The 19,759-nt window shown below is 39.9% G+C and overlaps 1 protein-coding gene across 1 annotated transcript in view; it reads right to left on the reverse strand.

Moving 5' to 3' along the window:
- LOC108747070 overlaps positions 1–19,759 on the reverse strand; it is a 158,170-nt gene that overhangs the window by 17,984 nt on the left and 120,427 nt on the right. The window contains exon 5 of the mRNA XM_018484323.1: positions 18,825–19,020. Coding sequence (XP_018339825.1) covers positions 18,828–19,020 — 193 coding nt within the window. The 3' untranslated portion in view covers positions 18,825–18,827. The remainder of the gene's footprint in view (positions 1–18,824; positions 19,021–19,759) is intronic.

The following is a 19,759-nucleotide window of genomic DNA, read 5'->3' on the forward strand; positions in this document are numbered from 1 at the left end:
TAATCATGCGATTGCATGAATAATTTAAAAGTGGCAATTTTTTAAATAATATTATTAGAAACCTTAAAATAATTAACATTTTCTACTTCGAGTCCGTTAACTTTATCGTATTAATTTTATTATACGTGCCTTTTTTATTTTTTTTGTTGCAAGAATTAAATCTATTAAAAAATGTGTATTTGGAAATTTTTTTAATCACGCTATTATAGTCGTTACCAATATTAATACGGAACAAACTTGTTTGTTGACCTGATTTTGATTTCAAAGTTAATAAATTGTACAGTAATGAGAACAGCCACATGAAATGCTAATAAATCATTAACAAGAGCGAACATAGAAAGTGAACACTGCCCGCGAAACTAATTTTGTGCCGACGATGCATCGTAAGGAAGAAATACCGTCTTACGCTTAGCCTGCTTGCTAGCTTGGAAAATTTTCCAGTAACCCAGTAATACTTCGCTTAAGACAGATTTGATCAATTATTGTCATCTAAAGTTTACGAAGAATTATCTTACTTAATAGTATTTCAGTACTTGCTACGTAAATTCAAGATTAATAATCAACGTCTTTAACATCGCTGTTCTGACTTCGCTAACTTTTATGTTTGACACAGAACATAAATATTTTAATATAATATATCTCAATATAAAGGTGCAATAAAAAGATCTAGCTGCTAAAGCTATATGCACATGTAGTATCTGTGTTCTCTAAAACTTTTCAAGAGGATCTCACTCTGAAGAGTAAAAAGAGTAAAAAAAAAAATCTCATTCTTAAAGATAAAAAATGGAGTCGCTCTTTTTCTCAAGACTGGCTTAATTTTCACTCTTTAAAGTGAGATTCCACTTCAAAAGAATTTAGAGAGTGTTCCATAGTATAATTTCTGAAGCTGCATTACGAAGAACGACGTATCATCGGCACTTGATGCGCTCGCGAGCGAAAACGCGCGAGGCGCATCTGGCTATCTCTCCTCGATAGTTCACAGACACCGGCAAGAGATCACGCGAATCGCGAATCGATGCGAATGAGCGGGCTCCGCGAGCGAGAGGCGCGGAGGAGAGGAAGGTAGCCGCCGATATATTAGTTATGCCGGAGGCGAGAGGTGAGACGGAGAAACGGAGGCGAAGGCGAATTCTCTCCACTGCCAAGGCGGCGTAAGGCGTGGTTTGTCCCTTTACTTTGCCTTTGCTTGCCTTTCTTGACTCGGTACTTGCTCTCTCGGCCACGCTGCCCCGACAAAGCGCACGCGTGCGTTCCTGTGCGTATGCACACCTTACTACTTACACAAGTGCAAATGCATGTGCCTGCACGTACGCTCCATACAGCGTATACCTTGAAGAGGCGGGCGATGCTTTTAGACTTTGTCATATGCTTCGAGAAATAATGCGCAGGAGGCTCGCATAAATATATATATATATATATTTAAGAATGTATCCTCTTGTTTAAATTCTGATTAAAAATGAACGAATCAGAATTTTCTGGTTGAATCTACTAAATTCTAGTTGAGATAACCGGAATTCTAATTGGTATAATCTGAATCTGGTTTGCCCATTTTCATAATCAGGTATTTTTCTCAATGTTCTTTTGGAAGGAAAAAAATTTTTTGAGACAACATTTTTATGCAAATATTCACACAGATTTCAACCGCATTTTATACTAATAATATATACAAAAAATTCGAAAAACAGCTGAGAACTTAAAGAACGAGTTTCAGCTCGGAAATGATTGGAAAATCACGAACAATATCTACGTTTATAATACATTCCGCGTGCCATAAAAATATATATAACTTACACATGCGCCACATAGATATTTAGACGTATGTCTCGTATACGCTGCAACACGTTTGCATATGTATTTGCATATGTGTTCATACATATAAGCGTTCGTGTATGTCGGTTCGACTGGTTCACCTCCGTACGCGGCTGGCAACAACTAATGAGCAGCTGTCGGCAAGAGGCCCGGCGACAATAACCCGTGCATTTTATATGTTTCTCTCTATACTTATACGCGTCAATAGGTCCTCCTCCAGCAAGGTTCTTGCAAAGCCTCGCTGGTGCATGAACGACGGATGATTGATAAGCCCGTCGAATCGCCGATACACGCCTATGTATCCAACTGGAAGACACGTCGGCATTTATTAGCTCAGAAATTTTTCCCCCATCTAATATACTGCTGTTGCAGTGGCGGATAATTAAAGAATTTGGACGCCAAATTTCAAACATTTTATTGAAAAAAGAATGTTATACCGATCATAGAGTACCATCATTCACGCGATGCGTTTTAACAAAGATAAATTTTTCCTAATTAGATTTTATTACGATGGTTGATTTTATTACGGTAAATTGTCTAATCTGACTGTGCGAGTTGTCGTAATTAAAGAGATTTATTTCGAAAGACTAGTCAGAACTAGTCAGGGGAGCGCATGTACAGTTTCAGTTATTACGAAATGCTTCAAGGTCCGAAGGGCCGCTACCGGTTGCACGACGAATCACTACACGCGCACCAAGGTATTCCAGCAACGCATGCACGAAGTCCCCCGACTGGCGCGTACGCATTCCATGAAATAACGGCATCGGCCGCGGTCGAATTCTTCCTGCACCACGAAGATCGACAAGCGCGGGTGGACAATTGCATTGGTTTTTGCTGTAATTTTACGTGCTCACTCTCGCTTGTATTTTCGACCGACTTGTATTTCGAGTTTGCATTAAAAAAAAAAAAAAAAAGGACAGTAGTTGCAAAACAGAACAATACGCTCGGCCAATTCACAAAATGCGACAACTTTAAAAAATTAGATGCCGTCCTATATATAGAAAATTACAGTTTACTTTAGCAATCTTTTAAGTTAAATTGTCGAGTTTGATAAATAAAATTTACAGAAGGATCAAAGAATAAAAAGATCCTGTTAATATTAGAACGTTTTTCAGAATATTAAATATTTTTTAATGCAATTCCTGCTTATGCTTTATGATAGAAAATAATATTTACTAAATATTTGGTTAAATATAATATTTTATTAAATATTTGCAAAAAGTGTAGAGCGATATTCGTGCGAGTCAACGTCATCAGGTCATGATTGCGAATGATATTAACGCACTAGGAGAGGAGGGAAATATGTGTGTGACGGGATACGCTCAAACTGCACTGAGAGAAAAAAAATTATTAATTATCACAACTTAACTATAATTTATAGTCGGTGCCAATTATATACTTTTGGGTAGAACTATAAACATAATTCCTATTACTAATATTACAGCAGTAATAACTATAAAAATAGTTCCTAACCATAATTATTTTACCATGCAATTATAGTCCCATAAAAGTCAAATATTTTTCTCTCAGTATAGTCCGGGCAGCGTCCGTCGTAAAAGTGGATTTTAAAACGGTGTCGAAAGAGGGATGTAACTGGCAGTGGGAAAAAAAGGTCGGACAGTAAATCGAGGTCTTTTTGCAGAAGGGTGATAATTAGCATTACACTACTTAAGGGACGAAGTCACAGACGAATCGAGCCGAAAAACTTTGACGCCTGCCATATATCTGGTCGACCGGCCTAATGAGATCGAAATTCGTGATGATAATTTCATCACTGGCGTGCTTCACCGTAGAACACTGCCGTCATCACGTTTGGCAAATCATACTTGGACGAAATGAGTCTCTCGAAATGCGACGAGATAATAAATTACCGCTCGCTTGTCAATTAGTTTTTATGACACGCTCGTCTGTAGTTAGCATATAAATTAGACAAGTTTGTCCAAGCATAATTATCACGAATTGAGAACGAGGATTTTATGTTTACACATGCCCCGCTTGATTAATGAACGATTGTCGCTCAATAATCGAAATAATTTTAAATCTCGAAGCAGCAAAAGCGATTTGGCAATCAATTTGAAGTGATTTAAAATGTTTTTCTCAAGGCACGTGTTTTTCTCTAGATATACAGGCTGATCTTAATCTTAAAATATTGTAAAACAGTTTAAAGGATGATTCTTCACATTAATTCAAGACAAAAACATCTTACAGCCATATCCTGAAATGGCTTTTTGTTAGTTTCAAAGATACAGGGTGTTACAAAATTGAAGAAAAAATTTCGTTCTTTCTAAAAATTTCGAAAACCACTCAGGTTACTTTGAAGAAACTTTCATAGTCTTGAAACACACGTGAAGCTTCATTAAAATAATCCGAGTCGTTTTCAAAATTTTTCGGAAAAAACGACATTTTTTTCTTCAGACATCTTTGACATCTTGTAAGTTCCGGACATGTAGTTTCGAACATACGAAGTTTCCGTTTCGAATTAATGTAAAACGTCACTCCTTAAAATCTTTTAGAATACTTAAGGATACGCCCAGTATATCACAGATGATTTTTTGTTATTCATCCGCAATTTGGTACCATCGTACAACGCGCTTAAAGAGCGTGCCTTATAAAAAAAAAAAGAAGACAGCTGCAATTTCAGGAAACATTTTGCTTAAGATAGCTTGCGGATAGGCGAACACCGATGTTACGGCGTACGTTTCCATGCGAATAGCTTGATGCCGTATATATCCGAAGCGAAGTGTATCGAAGTCGATCGCTCGCGTTTAAGCTTCTCGTTGGCGGTGTTTTACGAGTAAATCAGCGAGCGCAGTAAGGTGAAGCGCGACTAAACTTTCCGACAACGTCAATAATGCACGGAGAATCCACTCGGTGGCTTCCCGGTGGCGGTCGAAGATTGCTCTGGTATGTAATAATACGGATACGGGATTCACGGGAACATGCAGGCGTAGGCCGGCCGGGTACGGCGTGAATTATTCATAGGAACTTCTCTTTCTCTCAAGGGTGTGATGAGGAAGCGGAAGGGCGTAAGTGAAATTTGCGGTCGCTAAAGCGCGAATACCGCCGCGAAATGGTTCGGATGAAATTCAAATGGCATTCGTACGTACGATGCTTTTGGAGAATGTAGACGGCGGATGCAGCTACTCGCGTCGAACTCTCTGTTACACTCTCGTTTACGCGGCCTTAAGCACTCCGAAGACGATTGTACTTCATGCTTGAGTGAAGTGCAACGATGACGCGGTAAATATGTTAAAGAGCGATAAAGATTAAAAGCTTCTTGCTTTATATTTTCATTGTTTATGACAATATCTATCGGGATTTCTCGATAGATATTGTCAATTTTGATTAATCCTGTTGGTCCGTTCGGGTCTGTTCGATCCAAAATGTAATTCATTTTTTTAATGATATTTTATTTAAAAAGTCCTTTATCTGGCATTTGATGACTTCGTCTCTGTTAATGTAAGATGATCTTTTTTCTGTGACAATATTTTATTTTTTACAGCTTTTTATACTAATCTAAGTAATATAATCATATACGTAAACAGCAGGCTGATATTTTGTGAAAGCGAAAAACTTCATGGTTAAAGTGATGGCAGACAGTTTTACAAAATTGGATTAGTCCACCTCTGCGGTAAGCTCTTTAATTTGAAATTAATATACAGTAATTTGCAATCGTAATTACAGTTATGCCGACATGTATTACTATACGCAGATATATAAAGCACGACGTTTTATTTCAGTTCGGAGTCATCAATTCGAAATTGAGATACGTAGTAATAATTTGCAATCATGATTAAGGTGTACAATTATGCGTACATACATTAATATACATAGATACATTATGCATTACACGTTTTATCGGATATGCCAGAATCAATATTTGTTTAGTAAAGCTTCAGAGCTCATCGCGCATCTCGGGACTCCGAGCGAGCTCCGTCGTGACTTCGTCGACGCCAGGGCGATTTATCGACGCTGATCGTCAGCTATCGAGGAACAGAAGTACTCGATGTCCCGTTATGAGGAGGATATTACGTGCAAGGATGCCAGGGGCGTCGATTGACCGATTAGAATATCGATTAATATCGCCGGACGTTATCAAGGTTTCACGAGAAGCACACCTGGCATCGCCGCGTAACGTAGTAAGTCCAATACGTAAACGTATGTAAAATGAAAACTCGACGGAAGGAAACGTACATGAGTTACCTATAAGTAAAGAAAAAGAGCGACACACTCAGTCGAACGGCAAATCGGCATAAATCATTTGAACCAAATACCCGCGAGAGAAAGAGGGAGGCGAGGTAAACATCTACACGGTTCGTGTTCACGTAGGGGTCCACTACGCCCGAGGTCGCCGGGGTGCCTACGTCGATATGAGCGAAGGGCCCCAGGTGAACTTGACGAACGTAGGGTCTTCGACCCGTTGGGCGCCACAGAGAGGAAGATCGCGGCCCTCTCGCGCGGGTTCCGTGGCGTGCAGCCACTTCGCTACGACATAGCCATAAACATCTCTGAATGGAGACCACCCACCAGCCTGTGGAACGCTTCGTGGAACCGCCGTTGCGCGTTTCGCAAGAACACCAAGAGCGATTTCGTAGCGGCGTTACTCTCAAGGGCTTTCCCCCGATGGACTTTTACATACCTCGCGGATGAGAAAATCGGCGAACATTGCCGAAAGTAGCTTTCAGGGGTACCTAAAAATAACATCTCAACTTATAAAACAGAACTACTTTCTAAATCTGAATTGCAGTGTATAATCATTGACATTATTTCCTGACTGGTAATAAGTAAATTCATAGTGAAATTCAAGTAAAAAAAATCAATGAAACGTGGAATTCTAATCTAGCTTTTTACGTAATAAACTCAATGTATATGGTATCGGAACTGACGCGCAAATATCGCGGTATTTTAATTACGTAACGCTCAAACTTCCTTTCTTTTTCAGTTGAATTTCACAAATTCAGAGAGTACTAATTCTTGACTGCTTAACCAACCTCCTTCGTGGACGGAATATTTTGAGCAGCCGGAAGTCTCAAGGTTAAATAGTAGCAAAATAATATGTTGTAATTTTGCCACATGTTGTAAAGTCATGCAAAAGGTGACGTTAATAAAGCAGGTATTAAGCGGCTCAATGGAGAATTGGTTGCTGGTATCAAATGCGCATATGGGATTGACGTGAGGCTGAATGCGTTGCGGAATGAATGGACAAATCCTGGCGGAATTACCTATAGGCTGGCATTGTTACTATCACGATAATGCCCTTCGAGAGCCTCTTATTGGCGAGAGAGTTATACAGAAGTAAGATCAATATCTTGTATAAGCTCCGCAAAGAATTATTAGCGTCATTACCTTTGTCATAAGATAGTTAATGGCCGGCTATCTTGATTGCGGCCACGGTCGTGACAGTTCGATCGTTTGTACGAAACGATTAGTCATTTTGTAACTTCCTGCGATATTAATCGCGACGTGGATCTATGCGCACGCGTCATCCGTGCCGCTCTTTGAGGGTACGAATTGACATGATATCTTTCTGCCACCGCAAAGAAAAACCGTTCCGCGGCCGCAATCACCGAACAGCGTGAATGCCTGGATGCTGTCTGTGCTTTTCGCAAAAAATTGCAAAATCTAGATCGGAAGCCGAGCCTGTGTGATTTATCGGCAGCGAACGGAACGCAGCAGGAATGTCGATTCATGATCCAGCAGAATACGCGATGCCATACCACTTATTTCGCGCGGCGTAATGAAGTCGTAAACGTTTCGTCGAGAGTTATAATTAAGCGTATTATCAATGTAAGAAATGAATAGAAAAGAACTCTCTAAATTTTTTCGAACAGAATCTCACCCTAATGAGTGAAAATTAAGCTACAGTCTTCAAAAATAGTACAATATAACTTAATTTTCAATTTCTAAAAATGAGATGTCACTCTTCAGAGTGAGGTACACTCTGAAAGTTTTCGAGAAAAAGAAGCAAATCTGTTGTTCCTATGTAAGTTACTTTAATCGCGTAAGTTACTTACATCAACAGTATGATTACGCTCTTTAAATATTTCTCGATATATTAATTCTGTACAGCGTAATTTTTATGTTATTTCACTAAACTTTGAGAGAGACGTTTTTTGTTCTCTAAAATAGAATGTTCTCTAAAAATTTGTACAAAAAAGCGTTTAGCTAATCGTCTTTAAAATTATGCAATTATATTTATTATAAATAGTTATTATATATATATCTAATGTAAAACAAAAAGAAAAATAAATTAGAAATAGAGTTTATTTAGAGATTCTACCAGTGACGAATCTCAGTAAATTACGTGTACTTTCGCGACGGACTCTCGCTAATCAGGCGGCTTCGAAAAACGAGCTTTCCGCTCGTCTACAATGTTCTGGAAAAAACGCGGTACGATTAGCCGCGAGCTACCGGCCGATGCAATCGCATCGCAAACACCGCACGGTCCGATTTCACGGGCGGTCGTAAAACATGAAGTCGACCGATTCGTATATAGTATATATACGCAGGCGTATCGTACGGTGAACGAAAGAGGAGGCGGCCGTGGCGGTTCTGCGCTCCGTCCGGTTGCAGCTGCTTCTGGATCGGTGGCAGCCGCCCGCCTGCCTCCTCTTCTCGACTCGCGCGATTTTATACACGACCGCATCTTCGACGAAAAACCGGTCGACGGAGATCGCCAGCGTTCGCTCGCTCGCTCGCTCGCGAAGGTGTATCGAAAGACCACGGGGCGAATTGCTTCTCCCGGTCCTGTAAACGAGCGAACGCGATCACGCCGATCGAAGGTGAGAGTAGAAGAAGAGATTAGATCGTAAAGCGGGGCGAACGTTGGTGCGTCCGTACCACGTCCGATCGCGCCGCGAGAGAGTATTACGAGACGAGCAGCGAAGAGAGAGAGAACGTACATCGAGAGAGTCGGGCTCGTTCCGCATCGATGTTCGATCGCTGGACGGCCGCTCGATCCAGATGCATGCCGCGCTACGGCCGATTACGCAAGGACAAGAGTGGCAAAAATTCCGCTTGAAATATCTAAGCTATGCTGCGCGCATAAAGACTTTGGATCTTTCCTATCGAATCGCCGCGCGGCTTGCATCTGAAATTTTTATCATCCGCCAAGAGCAGTGATAGCACCGTAAAAGATTATGAACGTTACACGGGAAAAAACGAATTTTGCTGGAGGATCTAAAATTTTGCTAGATACAGATCTGCAAATAATTTTGTTAGACCATTAAAATAATTTTGTTCAAAAACTCAAACTGGTTGCTAGAATATTGAAGTTGTTTGCAGCACATTGCTGATCATTTTAATTTCCAACAATTATTTAGTTTTCAATGATATGCTTTTGATATGGGTGAACAACATTATTTTCGGATCTACATTTAACAAAATTTCAGAGCTTTCAGCAAAATTATTTTTTCGCACATCGTTTTCGATACACAAATTATTTTTTATAAAATGTATACTTTATTTAAAATATTTAGTTATTATTATCAGGGGGTTGCCACACAAAATTGAAAATCAGGAAAATCAAGGAAATATCAATGAAATGATCAGAAAAGTCACGGAAAATTCACGGAATTTTGCAAAATTTTCGGGACAAAATTAAAACTTGCACTTAACAATTAAATGCAATAGTATCATTAAGTAATTACTGTGTTAAAAATTGCTTTCTCAACAAAATATTTGACGGTTTCCAAATCAGGTTGGCAAAAATAAAAAAAATTCAAAATATTACTGAAATTGTCAAGAAAAATCATTAAATTTTGTCTGGAAATCAGAGGAAAATTAAATTTCAAGATGAGAAATTAGTAATAACTTTGATTATTATCTTCCTCCGTAATTCTGATAAGTAATCATCATTTATCTTATCCCAAGATTTTTTTGTCACTTACAGCCCACTTTCATATCTTGTGACCATCGCTCATTAAACGCGGTTGTACATATTTACGTACATATGCAATCGCCGTTTTGTTTGCTCTCGTAATTTCGTAATATTAATTCCGCTTTCGTCCATAAAATAACTTTGTAGGATTCACACAGATATGCGGAGTCGCATCGAAATACTAGGTATCGAGGCTCACTATATCGAAGCGTTAAAGTTAAAAAGATATTTTGCCGCAACGTCCTCGTTTCGCTTCAACCCCCCGTATTGCGTCCCCGCGCGCGACGTACACGGTACCGGTGCGTTACTCCGAGCAAATGGATTCTATCAAGTCTCGTTTGCAGTATTATAAATTAGTACCAGCCTCGGCGTGCACTGCAAATAATTTCAGTCGGACGGCTATGCGGGCCTCTCGCGCGGTCAACTCGGCAAGGCCCGGGCTGTCCGACCGGTGGTGCTTTACAAGGTAGACGCCTAACGGAACGCGCATGCACATTTTCCATGGCGCAAGTAATAAAACGACTGGGAATTTGTACACGCGAACGCGCGTCGGACGAGCACGACAGCCGTCCGACCAAGTCGCAGGCGGAAAATGCCAAGAGACTTTCGTTGAGTGCGAGTAGATCTTTGCGCGCGTGTTGGTAAGACCGGTCCAGGCTGCAATTGACATCGACGGAAGAATTTAGTTCGCCTCGACCGTCGCAGGGTACCGAATAGATTTATTTGTCCGAACGTAACGAAGTATCAGTACTTGGGAATTAATCTGCTACGATATTACATCATTCACATCATATTCTAACGCCTAATTAATCATCGTAGCGGAATCTTATCGAGGCGTACTCTTTGAATCAACTGAACTACATTACAATTCCATCCGTCCATTTAAATTCTGAATTGATACAAAATTTTAGTATTTTTAATCATTAAAATATTAATAAGCCTTTTTTCAGAATTTTAAATTAATCAAAAGATTGATAATAAAATTTGTGTACATATGTATTTCATTTCAATGACATAATTTTATGCACATACATAATATAACGTGTACCTCTTTATGTACATATGTTTTTACATTTTATCCAGAGTGTCCGAAAAAATCTGTAAGTATTCAATATCTCAGTGATACTTAGAAAATATTGAAACTCCTCCGTTCCGAAGCAAAAATTCATTTTTACGTGCATTTTCAACGCTATTCAATGAATTCTCCTACGCGTCGTGCTTTCCGCTTCGTCTGCGCCAGTTTCTCCAGCAGCATGTCGAGCACTTTCCTGCCGGCCGGCCGATGGTACTTGGCTAGAGATAGATGCGTAACGAACGGCGCATGCACAATTTCATCGGTGCAAGTGTAATAAACCCTGGGCAATCTTGCGCGCGTTCGCGGAGCGGCGCGCATACACGCGCGCGTATTTGCGTTATCTGGATACGCGGTACGCTCTACTACTCACGGTGAGTCGTCCGCGTGGTGAGAGACGAGGGGACTTTCTCGCGGATCTCTCGGGGAGTGCACGGCGAGTGCACTAACGCAAAGCACTACTAGCGGGAGTGCAGTAGTAATAATAAAGTGGTAGTGGTTGGCACGTCACGGTCCAACAGGCCGATCAACCGGCCGTGCGGCAAGCCGGCTACTGGTCTCCGCCCACGCACAAACGCGCTTCTATGCACACACGCGAGCGCACACGCTCGCACGGCACCAATACGCTCGCCGACGAGCGTACGTATACGCGCGCGATACACGCGCGTTCGTCGCACAAAGCGCGCACGAGTTCGCCGCGATACACTGAGCCTCGTAAGCCAATGGGCTCATCCTCGCTCATTTTACGTACGCGTAGATATGCTATCGCTCGGACACTCGGCTACCTTGCTGCGTTTCTTTTTATTTTTTCCTCCGAGAGGAAAAAATTTGTTTCACTCGAGGGCCGCGAATCCCGTTCGGAGTAAGGGAGATAAAATATACGTACGCGTACGAGCGAAAAGAATCTATAAGTGAAGGACCGACGAGAATATTAATACCTACTCGCAATATATAATCCTATAATATAAACTAGATTGATTTAATCGAAGTTAATTTATATAAATTAACATTTACATGTATTAATTGCATTTATTTCAGATAACTTATTCTTTAAATTATTTTAAAACGTAATATATTGTATCTAAGCTATTACATTCATAAAATATATGGATTAATTAATTACCACATAAATTATATACATATATGTGACTATATAAACGGATTATTAATACATAAAATTATTAATATTGCTACAAAAACCGTTAAGAGAGAGACATGTATTAAATTTGCACCAACAAAAACAGTGGAAAATGATTCGAGTACGTCGGGCTGACTAGATAGCGATGTTTCTACTTAGCACTTTTCTTCTGCGCGCTACGTTAACCGATAACCGAGAGTACGCACGTGTACCGGTACAACTTTACACAGGAAAAATCTAAATTTAATTTATTAATCAAAATTATTACTAATTATTGTATCGCAATTATCTTTTAATATTAGGATATCAATGGGAATTCTTGTTTCATTTCAAATGTGCCTCCCAAAAATGCCATTTCTTCCGTCGCCGTATTTTCGTCGCACACAGCGATACTTTTATACTCGAGCCTTTCTTTTTTTTTTCTTTTCTTTTTTCTTTTGCAATTCAGCTTCCGCTCGACTACCACTGTAAACCAATTATAAATTACACGCGTGGACGCAAGCGTGCCCTTTCGAAGCGCGCCTTTGCCCGTCGACGTACGCACGTATATATAGGCACGCGGGTATATACGTGGGCGTGGGGCACGCCGGCAATGCCATCGATTTGCTTCGCTTTCGCGGAGAAAATCGCCGATGGAGGGAACAAAGTGTTGACGTGCTCTTGCGTAATCCCAAACCTTTTGTCGTAGGCGCGAGCATGTCTCGCGGTTTGTCGCCCTGGTCGCAGTGAAACTTGCGAATTTAAAGAGCAGACCTCGCAACGAGTCCGTTTGTTGCTTTTTGCGTCGTCATTAATTATTGTATACCTTTCGAAACTTTCGCATTCATTGCGAACACATAATGAGTGCGTAACGCTAATCTCAAAATTCATTACATTTTAAATGCGAGTGCAATTAAGATTAAAGTTAATCTAATTGGTAGAAATGGATTCCCCATTTTTACCAATGTACATTAACGTTTAATCAGTTTAACTTATTTTTTTATCCTTTTCTGGTAATAAGTATTAAAAAAAAAAAAGAGTAAATTAGATTGAAATTAAAATTAATGGCTACATTGGTAGAAATAAGCATAAGTGCCAAGTTTAAATGAACGCCGTTCTAGTTATTCATGTTATTTAATATCATTCATTTAAAATAACTAAGGGAAGGAGATAACTTTGTTTCATGTAATGATACGTGGCGAGAAATGAGAAAGTTTTACCGCATTCAAACGTATCTCGTGAGTGTAATAAAAGTGTCAGGAATTATTATAATATTCCACGTTTTAGGAGAAACTTGTAAATGCTAAAGCGGCAGCAAGTATTAATCTTATTTATCGACCCACCATCTCGTTTCTTTCTCACAACCGGAGATACCAGGCTCCATTAACAACTACGTTCACGATCAATTAATACTTTCGATGCACGCATCCTTGGGGCGAAGAGTTTTGACCTCAGCTCATAAACAAGTCATGCCTTTCTCGAAACAGGAAAATTACACGTGTTAGAGAGACTCGTACTTTTACGCGTATTTGTGAAACTTGTTTCTATATATATTATATATATATAAAATCGATCAGTTGTTCAAAATGATTAATGAAGTAAAATCTCTTACTGTCTATTTGCTACTTGTGATTTCAATTGCGTATTAAAAGATTCAAAAATTTTTATTGAGAAAAACACAAAAACATTTCAGTCAGAGAATTTACAAGAATATGTAGAAGCACAATGCGGGATATTCGACATATCCCGTATAATAACCATTCATGCATCTCACGTGGGCGTGAGTTTCAGGTGAGAGAGAGAGAGAGAGAGAGAGAGAGAGAGAGAGAGAGAGAGAGTTCTCATCTGAAGATGAAACGGCTGACGATGCAGCCTTCTTCTAATATTCTTTTTCGAGCTCTCCTTTATTCTGCCGTTGTCCCGTCTTGTCTCTTCTCAACATGCAATCATCTTGAGTATGCGTAGATGGTTTTAGACGGTAAATGGGTGAAAAAATTCGTCGGATGACTCAGGACGGGTCTACAAGCGCGACGCACGTGAACCACGTCGGGACGGCATTTATCCGGGAACAGAGGATGTAGGCAGACAATGGAACGGAATAACGAAGAGTCGGGCCGCGAAGCCGAACGTCGTCTGTAATTTGCATGCAATGTAACCGGGGATACGATAAATATGCATGGTTTTGGTTAGAAGAGGATGAAAAACTTGGCGAATGCAGCGAGCACGCTGAGCACACTTATTCTTTTGTATCAAATATACAAAATATCTAAAATATAAACGAATTATGTAAGGTATCTGTACTCAAAATGGCCTACTTCCTATTTGTTGATAATTATAAGAATGTTAAATCTTCACTGCACCCGTATAAAACGAAAATGTCTCAATGTTCAGACATGTTTCCTATTTTAAATCTGACCACCATTTTAATGTTGGACTCAAAAATTTACAACGCTTAAATCAGTTTACATTTATTTTCTATACAGATTTTCTAAAATATGAAAAAAAAAAAACATAATCTATGATACAGAAGATTTTAAGAGTTTTTTTTTTTCTAAAAATCTTTATACGAAAAAAGGAAACGATTTTGCTGAAATATCTAAAAATTTACTTAGATCTAAAAGTAACTTTGTTGGACCATAAAAATAATTATGTAGAAATCTCAAGTATGATGAGCAGTGCTGCAAAAAGTTTTAACACTTTACACAATCAATTCGAGTGTCCTACGTAATTATTTTGATGGTTGGTAGCAAATTTATTTTCAGATTTGTATTTAGCTAAATTTTTAGATATTTCAACAAAACTGTCCTTTTCATGTATACATTGACTAAAATAATATAATTTCCTTTTTCTCTCTGCGTCTCTAAGTGTTCGCAGTTGTGTTTATTCACTGCGACAGACATCGGTCTATGCCTACTGTGACTCGTGCACGAACATCGAAACCCGTATCGCGACGTCTTTGTTGAAAGCAGGATCGAGGCGATCGTGCTTCTCGAAGCATCCTAACAAGCGAGCACACTCGGTCTGCGTCTCGGCACGAAGTAGGGGTTGCCTAGCAATTTCGAAGATGATCACAGCGCGGCTCGTTGCAGTGTACTCGCGCACGAATGCCAGAAGCTCAGGCCAAGGAGCGAGAAACGCGGGGTGCCGGATGAATATTAGATCGGTATTAAATATTTCATATTATCAGACGCCGCGTCTTTGATAAGCACGACGCCGCGCAATCTTTATTTCGCCATAATACTATATTCGGCGCGTCATCGCACGTCAGGAGGTAACGTCACGAGCGTTAACTAACATAGCCGTGGAATATCGCCACGGGCATAATCATACGAATGCGTGGAGGAATTTGTCGATATTAATCAACGTCGTCGCGAGGGCACAGGCGAGGCTCAGGGGCGCGGGATGGTGTAACATACCCGGCAATTTACGAGATAATAGTCTCTCTCTCTCTCTCTCTCTCTCTCTCTCTCTCTCTCTCTCTCTCTCTCTCTCTCGCTCTCTACCGGGACCGTCTGGATGAGCGAGCACGCGAAAAGCCACGGTGCGATTACTTTCTAATTATCGGCGATGACTCCTCCTTCCCGCGACGCAATTTAACGTAGGTAACCGTAAACGTGTGTGCTGTTTATCCTGAACCACGGGGGACCACTGTCGTGTAGAGGAGGATAAACAGGGAGAGGGACGGAGAACAGCGTGTTTTCGATTCGCGTTAATTAATTAGTGGCCGAACGACAGGCATTCTCGTTTCTCGAAGAGACACCTGGCAATTTCGCAGCGCGACGTTTAGCATAGCCGGACATTAAAACGTACGTGAAAATGGCGCGACGACGGTTCTGCGGATAGCCGCAAGTGACAAGTCGACGCGGTCAAGTAATTTAGAACGTAACAGTCGCGGTCGAGACGAGACGTCGCGAAAAAGCGTTGCCGAAACTAACATCATCACGATAACCGCAGACTTGCTTCGCGAGAGATCTGAATTTTATTTGAATTTCGTATAAAAACGACTGCAATGAGATTTTAAGGCGTAAAACTGAAGCTTTAAGTCCTAAGCTGTAGAAAATTATATAATCGATTATTCTTTTCACATTCAATTGTAATTGGTCAATTTTTTACGGTTAAAAGCTTACTTACGTCTTAAAATCTCGTTGTACATAAATATCGCTTTAGAAATCTAACATGAATGACTTGAAAAAAACTGAACGCTCCCATTGCGGAACTGTCGCGCAGTTCCCACGTATGACTTTTTCTTCATCTTCCTCAGTCCGGTTTCGCCGTCCAGTTTCGTTCGACTTTCGTATCTGGTGCTAATCGTGGATAACTAAATCCTTCTTCCTTGCTTAAGTCACGGTTATGAGGTGGAAAGAGGCAGTTAGCGTAGACGCGCGCTGATGAAACCGGATTTGAGTACTTTTACATCAGAATTTTTACTCAAAACTTACTATAAGATACCGAAATGTAAAAATATTGAGATATGAGGTGTTTTAAATAATAACAAAAAAAAAAAATTTAATATCGATGATCCACCTGCGAGCCACTTGAGATCGTCGTTAGATTACGAGCGATCAGTTTTGCCGGACGCTTGAGTGTCGTCGATTGCGTTATCGGAAGCCGCCTCACTTTCTATGGCAATCGATAAAATCGCACGGTTCGCACAATCATAATTTTCATAATACGCGATCAAGGTGGGCGATGGAGGATGAGCGGTGGGACCGGAAGCCACGGTTTGTCCAGCCGTTGAACCTGGTCTTGTTTAATTCCGCTCACGGAGTGGCTCCGCAACGAACCGGGGCTATTATAGCGCTGCACCGAGCGAGGATGACGTTATATACCCGGAGGCTGTCCACCGCTGAACTATCTCTTCTTTCTCTCCTGTCTCTCTTTGCGGCTTCCAACCGAGTCGTCTTCTCGCGAGGCGAAGCACCCAGTCGCTACTAAACGACACGCGAGAGAGAGAGAGAGAGAGAGAGAGAGAGAGAGAGAGAGAGAGAGAGAGAGAAGTTAGGCTACAGCAGATTAACCCGTGCGGACCTCGCTAATTTCCACAGCTTGGGAATACCAACCGGTACCTGCGCTGGATTGCGGATGTATACAGCAGGAAGTTTTGTGATTCCCGACTTCCTCCCGTAAGCGTCTCGTCGTCGCCCGGCATACGTGCAAAACCGGGCCCCGTGATGAGGAAACGTTTTCAATCTCTCGCTGTCGCTGTCGATTCTCATCGGCGGATTAACGGACGGAGAAACGAGCAAGCCGACCGTCCGTGGATATTATCTTCTCGCTGCTTCTCACTCTTCGTTCGTGTGCAATACTGTCGGTACCGTATATTAACCGGCTTGACGATACCCGTTTACGACATAAGAATCTGTTATAACGCGCTGTCGAATGGACAATTTACATGTTAAAACTTTGCTAGCATTACTTTCAGCCATAAATGAAGTTTAGAATTAGAATTAGAAAATTATTCAAGACAGACACAAAAAAATCACGTATCAATTTTTTAGCTAAATCCTGATAGGTATATACACTACCGCTCAAAAGTTGCAGCGCACTCTCCATTAATGGAAATTTCGTAATATAAAGAATAAAGTATGAATATAGTTTGCACGTATTAGATTTATTCAATTTGTTACCACATTTTTTTTTTTTTTTAACTGAAACTCAAAGCCTAATCTCCTTAGATTTATATATTAATAACAAAAACAAAACTCTTGATATTCTTTTTCTTCTAAATTTTTCAAATGTCTTAATCAAAGATTTGTATTTAATTTTTACAAAAATATTGTTTATATACCTTTCTTTTTATTGATAGAATATTTATTATTATCATAATATATCTAAATGTTTAATATCTAGCAAAATTTCAATTTCAATCGATTACATTATATTTGTCAAATTAAAAAACTTATAGTTTCCATTTTTAATTATTTTTCGACAATTCATGATTTTATTGCACATTTACGTGAAAATGTGCAATAAAATCATGTGCGAGAGTATATCACGTCATAATTCCATATTTTACATATAAAAAAATACAATTGTTAGCAAAAACGTAACACATGCTGAAAGCATCTTTGAGCGATAAGATATATAGATGCTAATTTAATAAATAGGATTTTTGTATTCTTTAATAATCCTATTTTAACAAAGCATGAGCGAAAAAAACAATTATAACGTTATTAATCATAATAAGTACTCCGATTCGAACGTTTGCGAGCTTCTTCGTATTCTATCGCATTCAAATCGATTATGCCTAAGAATGGATTTCTCCGTGGATAATTGGCAGTAATCGCGGAACTTCCTGCATCGCCCATGTGGACAGGTGCATTTTCTAGACGTCGTTATGATCGGATGCCGGAGACGGAGAGGGAGAACGATTAAATGAATGAGGTCTTATGGCAACAGGGAAGCGGAAAAGCTCTGTGTCTTTTATAACGCCCGGTAAAATGCCCCGTTAAAAGATCCTGGGTCGATCCCACGAATTTAACGATTCAATCCTTCTTCCCGGACAAAGTACGTTATAACTACATCGTAACCGGTGTTCCCTCAATAAAACTAATTGCGACGTGCATGTCCGTTCAACAAATAGTCTTACCGCTCGCTCGATGGCATATCATCTGACTGAAATACGGGAAACGAAGATTGTGCGCAAAGGACGTACAGAAAACAACCGTGCACGCAATGTTTCAATTCGAGAGCAGAAACTGGTCACGATTTTTCTCAAAAGCGGAAATTGTTCTTATAATTAGTTGTGCGATGTATTTTTTTCGCAAAAGCATACTCACAATTTCAATTTTATAAATTGCTCTCTCTCTCTCTCTCTCTCTCTCTTACGTACTTATCTTATCACGAAAAAGTTTGCGCGATTACGATATTAAATTTCCCCGTGAAGTTTATTAATTAAAAAATTAATAATGCGTGTAAAAAGGCTTTAAAAAAAAATTGCCACTTACGAGTTAGAGGTAGAGCGTGCCGACACGTCGCGGTGCCACGACAGTGACAGCCAGACGAGGCCCACATTTAGTCGGTGGCAGCGGTGCAGTCGTGGCGGGCGGCGGAGTCTCAGGTCTCGTGCAGCCGAGGCCGCTTCCACCTCGTAGCTCCCAGACTAAATTCGTCAGCGAACGTGGCCTGCTTAAACGTCTCGATCTGGATTTTAGAAAATACCGAAAGAGTATAATAAAAAAACCTTATCGCAAATGTTATTGGAATATTATCCTATTTCGGCTAATATAATACCGAAAATAATAAATGTGTAAATTGAAATTGCTTTTATACTCTCTGAAACTTTTATAGACCGATATAGTCAGATTCTCATAGTCAGATCTTATATATTCGAGATCGTCTTAAGTACAGTCTTAAGAAGTAAGTTACGAACCAATCAGAGGGCCCTATTAGCGTTTCAAGACATTACTTAAAACAGTCTTGAAATAAAAACGGACTATGAATACCCGCCCATTGTGAATTATTACACTCTGGAAAGTAAACTCTTAAAGATTGAAAATCGAGCCGTCCTTTTTCAAGACCGGCTCAAATTTCACTCTTTAGAGTGGAGATTCCACTCGAAAGACTTTAGAGAATATACGTAGTCAAATATGTATTATAAAAAGAGATAATGTAATCATAACTTCATTCAATTTTTTAAATAATGCAACTTGAAGTTATAGTAAAAGTAGATAATGACTCCAAGAAAAGTAAATTATTCATTCAATTATGCTCTTTTCTTCATAAAAGAGTAAAAGGCGTGACTAATAATCACAGAAATAAAAATCTTTGTCTATCGAGAATTGTCTTTTAAAATTTATATAAATGGAGCGTATATTATTTAACACACACACGCGCACACATACACACACACACACACGCGCGCGCGCGCGCGCGCGCGTGT

Source organism: Trachymyrmex septentrionalis, unplaced genomic scaffold, assembly GCF_001594115.1.
Source record: "Trachymyrmex septentrionalis isolate Tsep2-gDNA-1 unplaced genomic scaffold, Tsep1.0 scaffold190, whole genome shotgun sequence".
NCBI lineage: Eukaryota > Metazoa > Arthropoda > Insecta > Hymenoptera > Formicidae > Trachymyrmex > Trachymyrmex septentrionalis.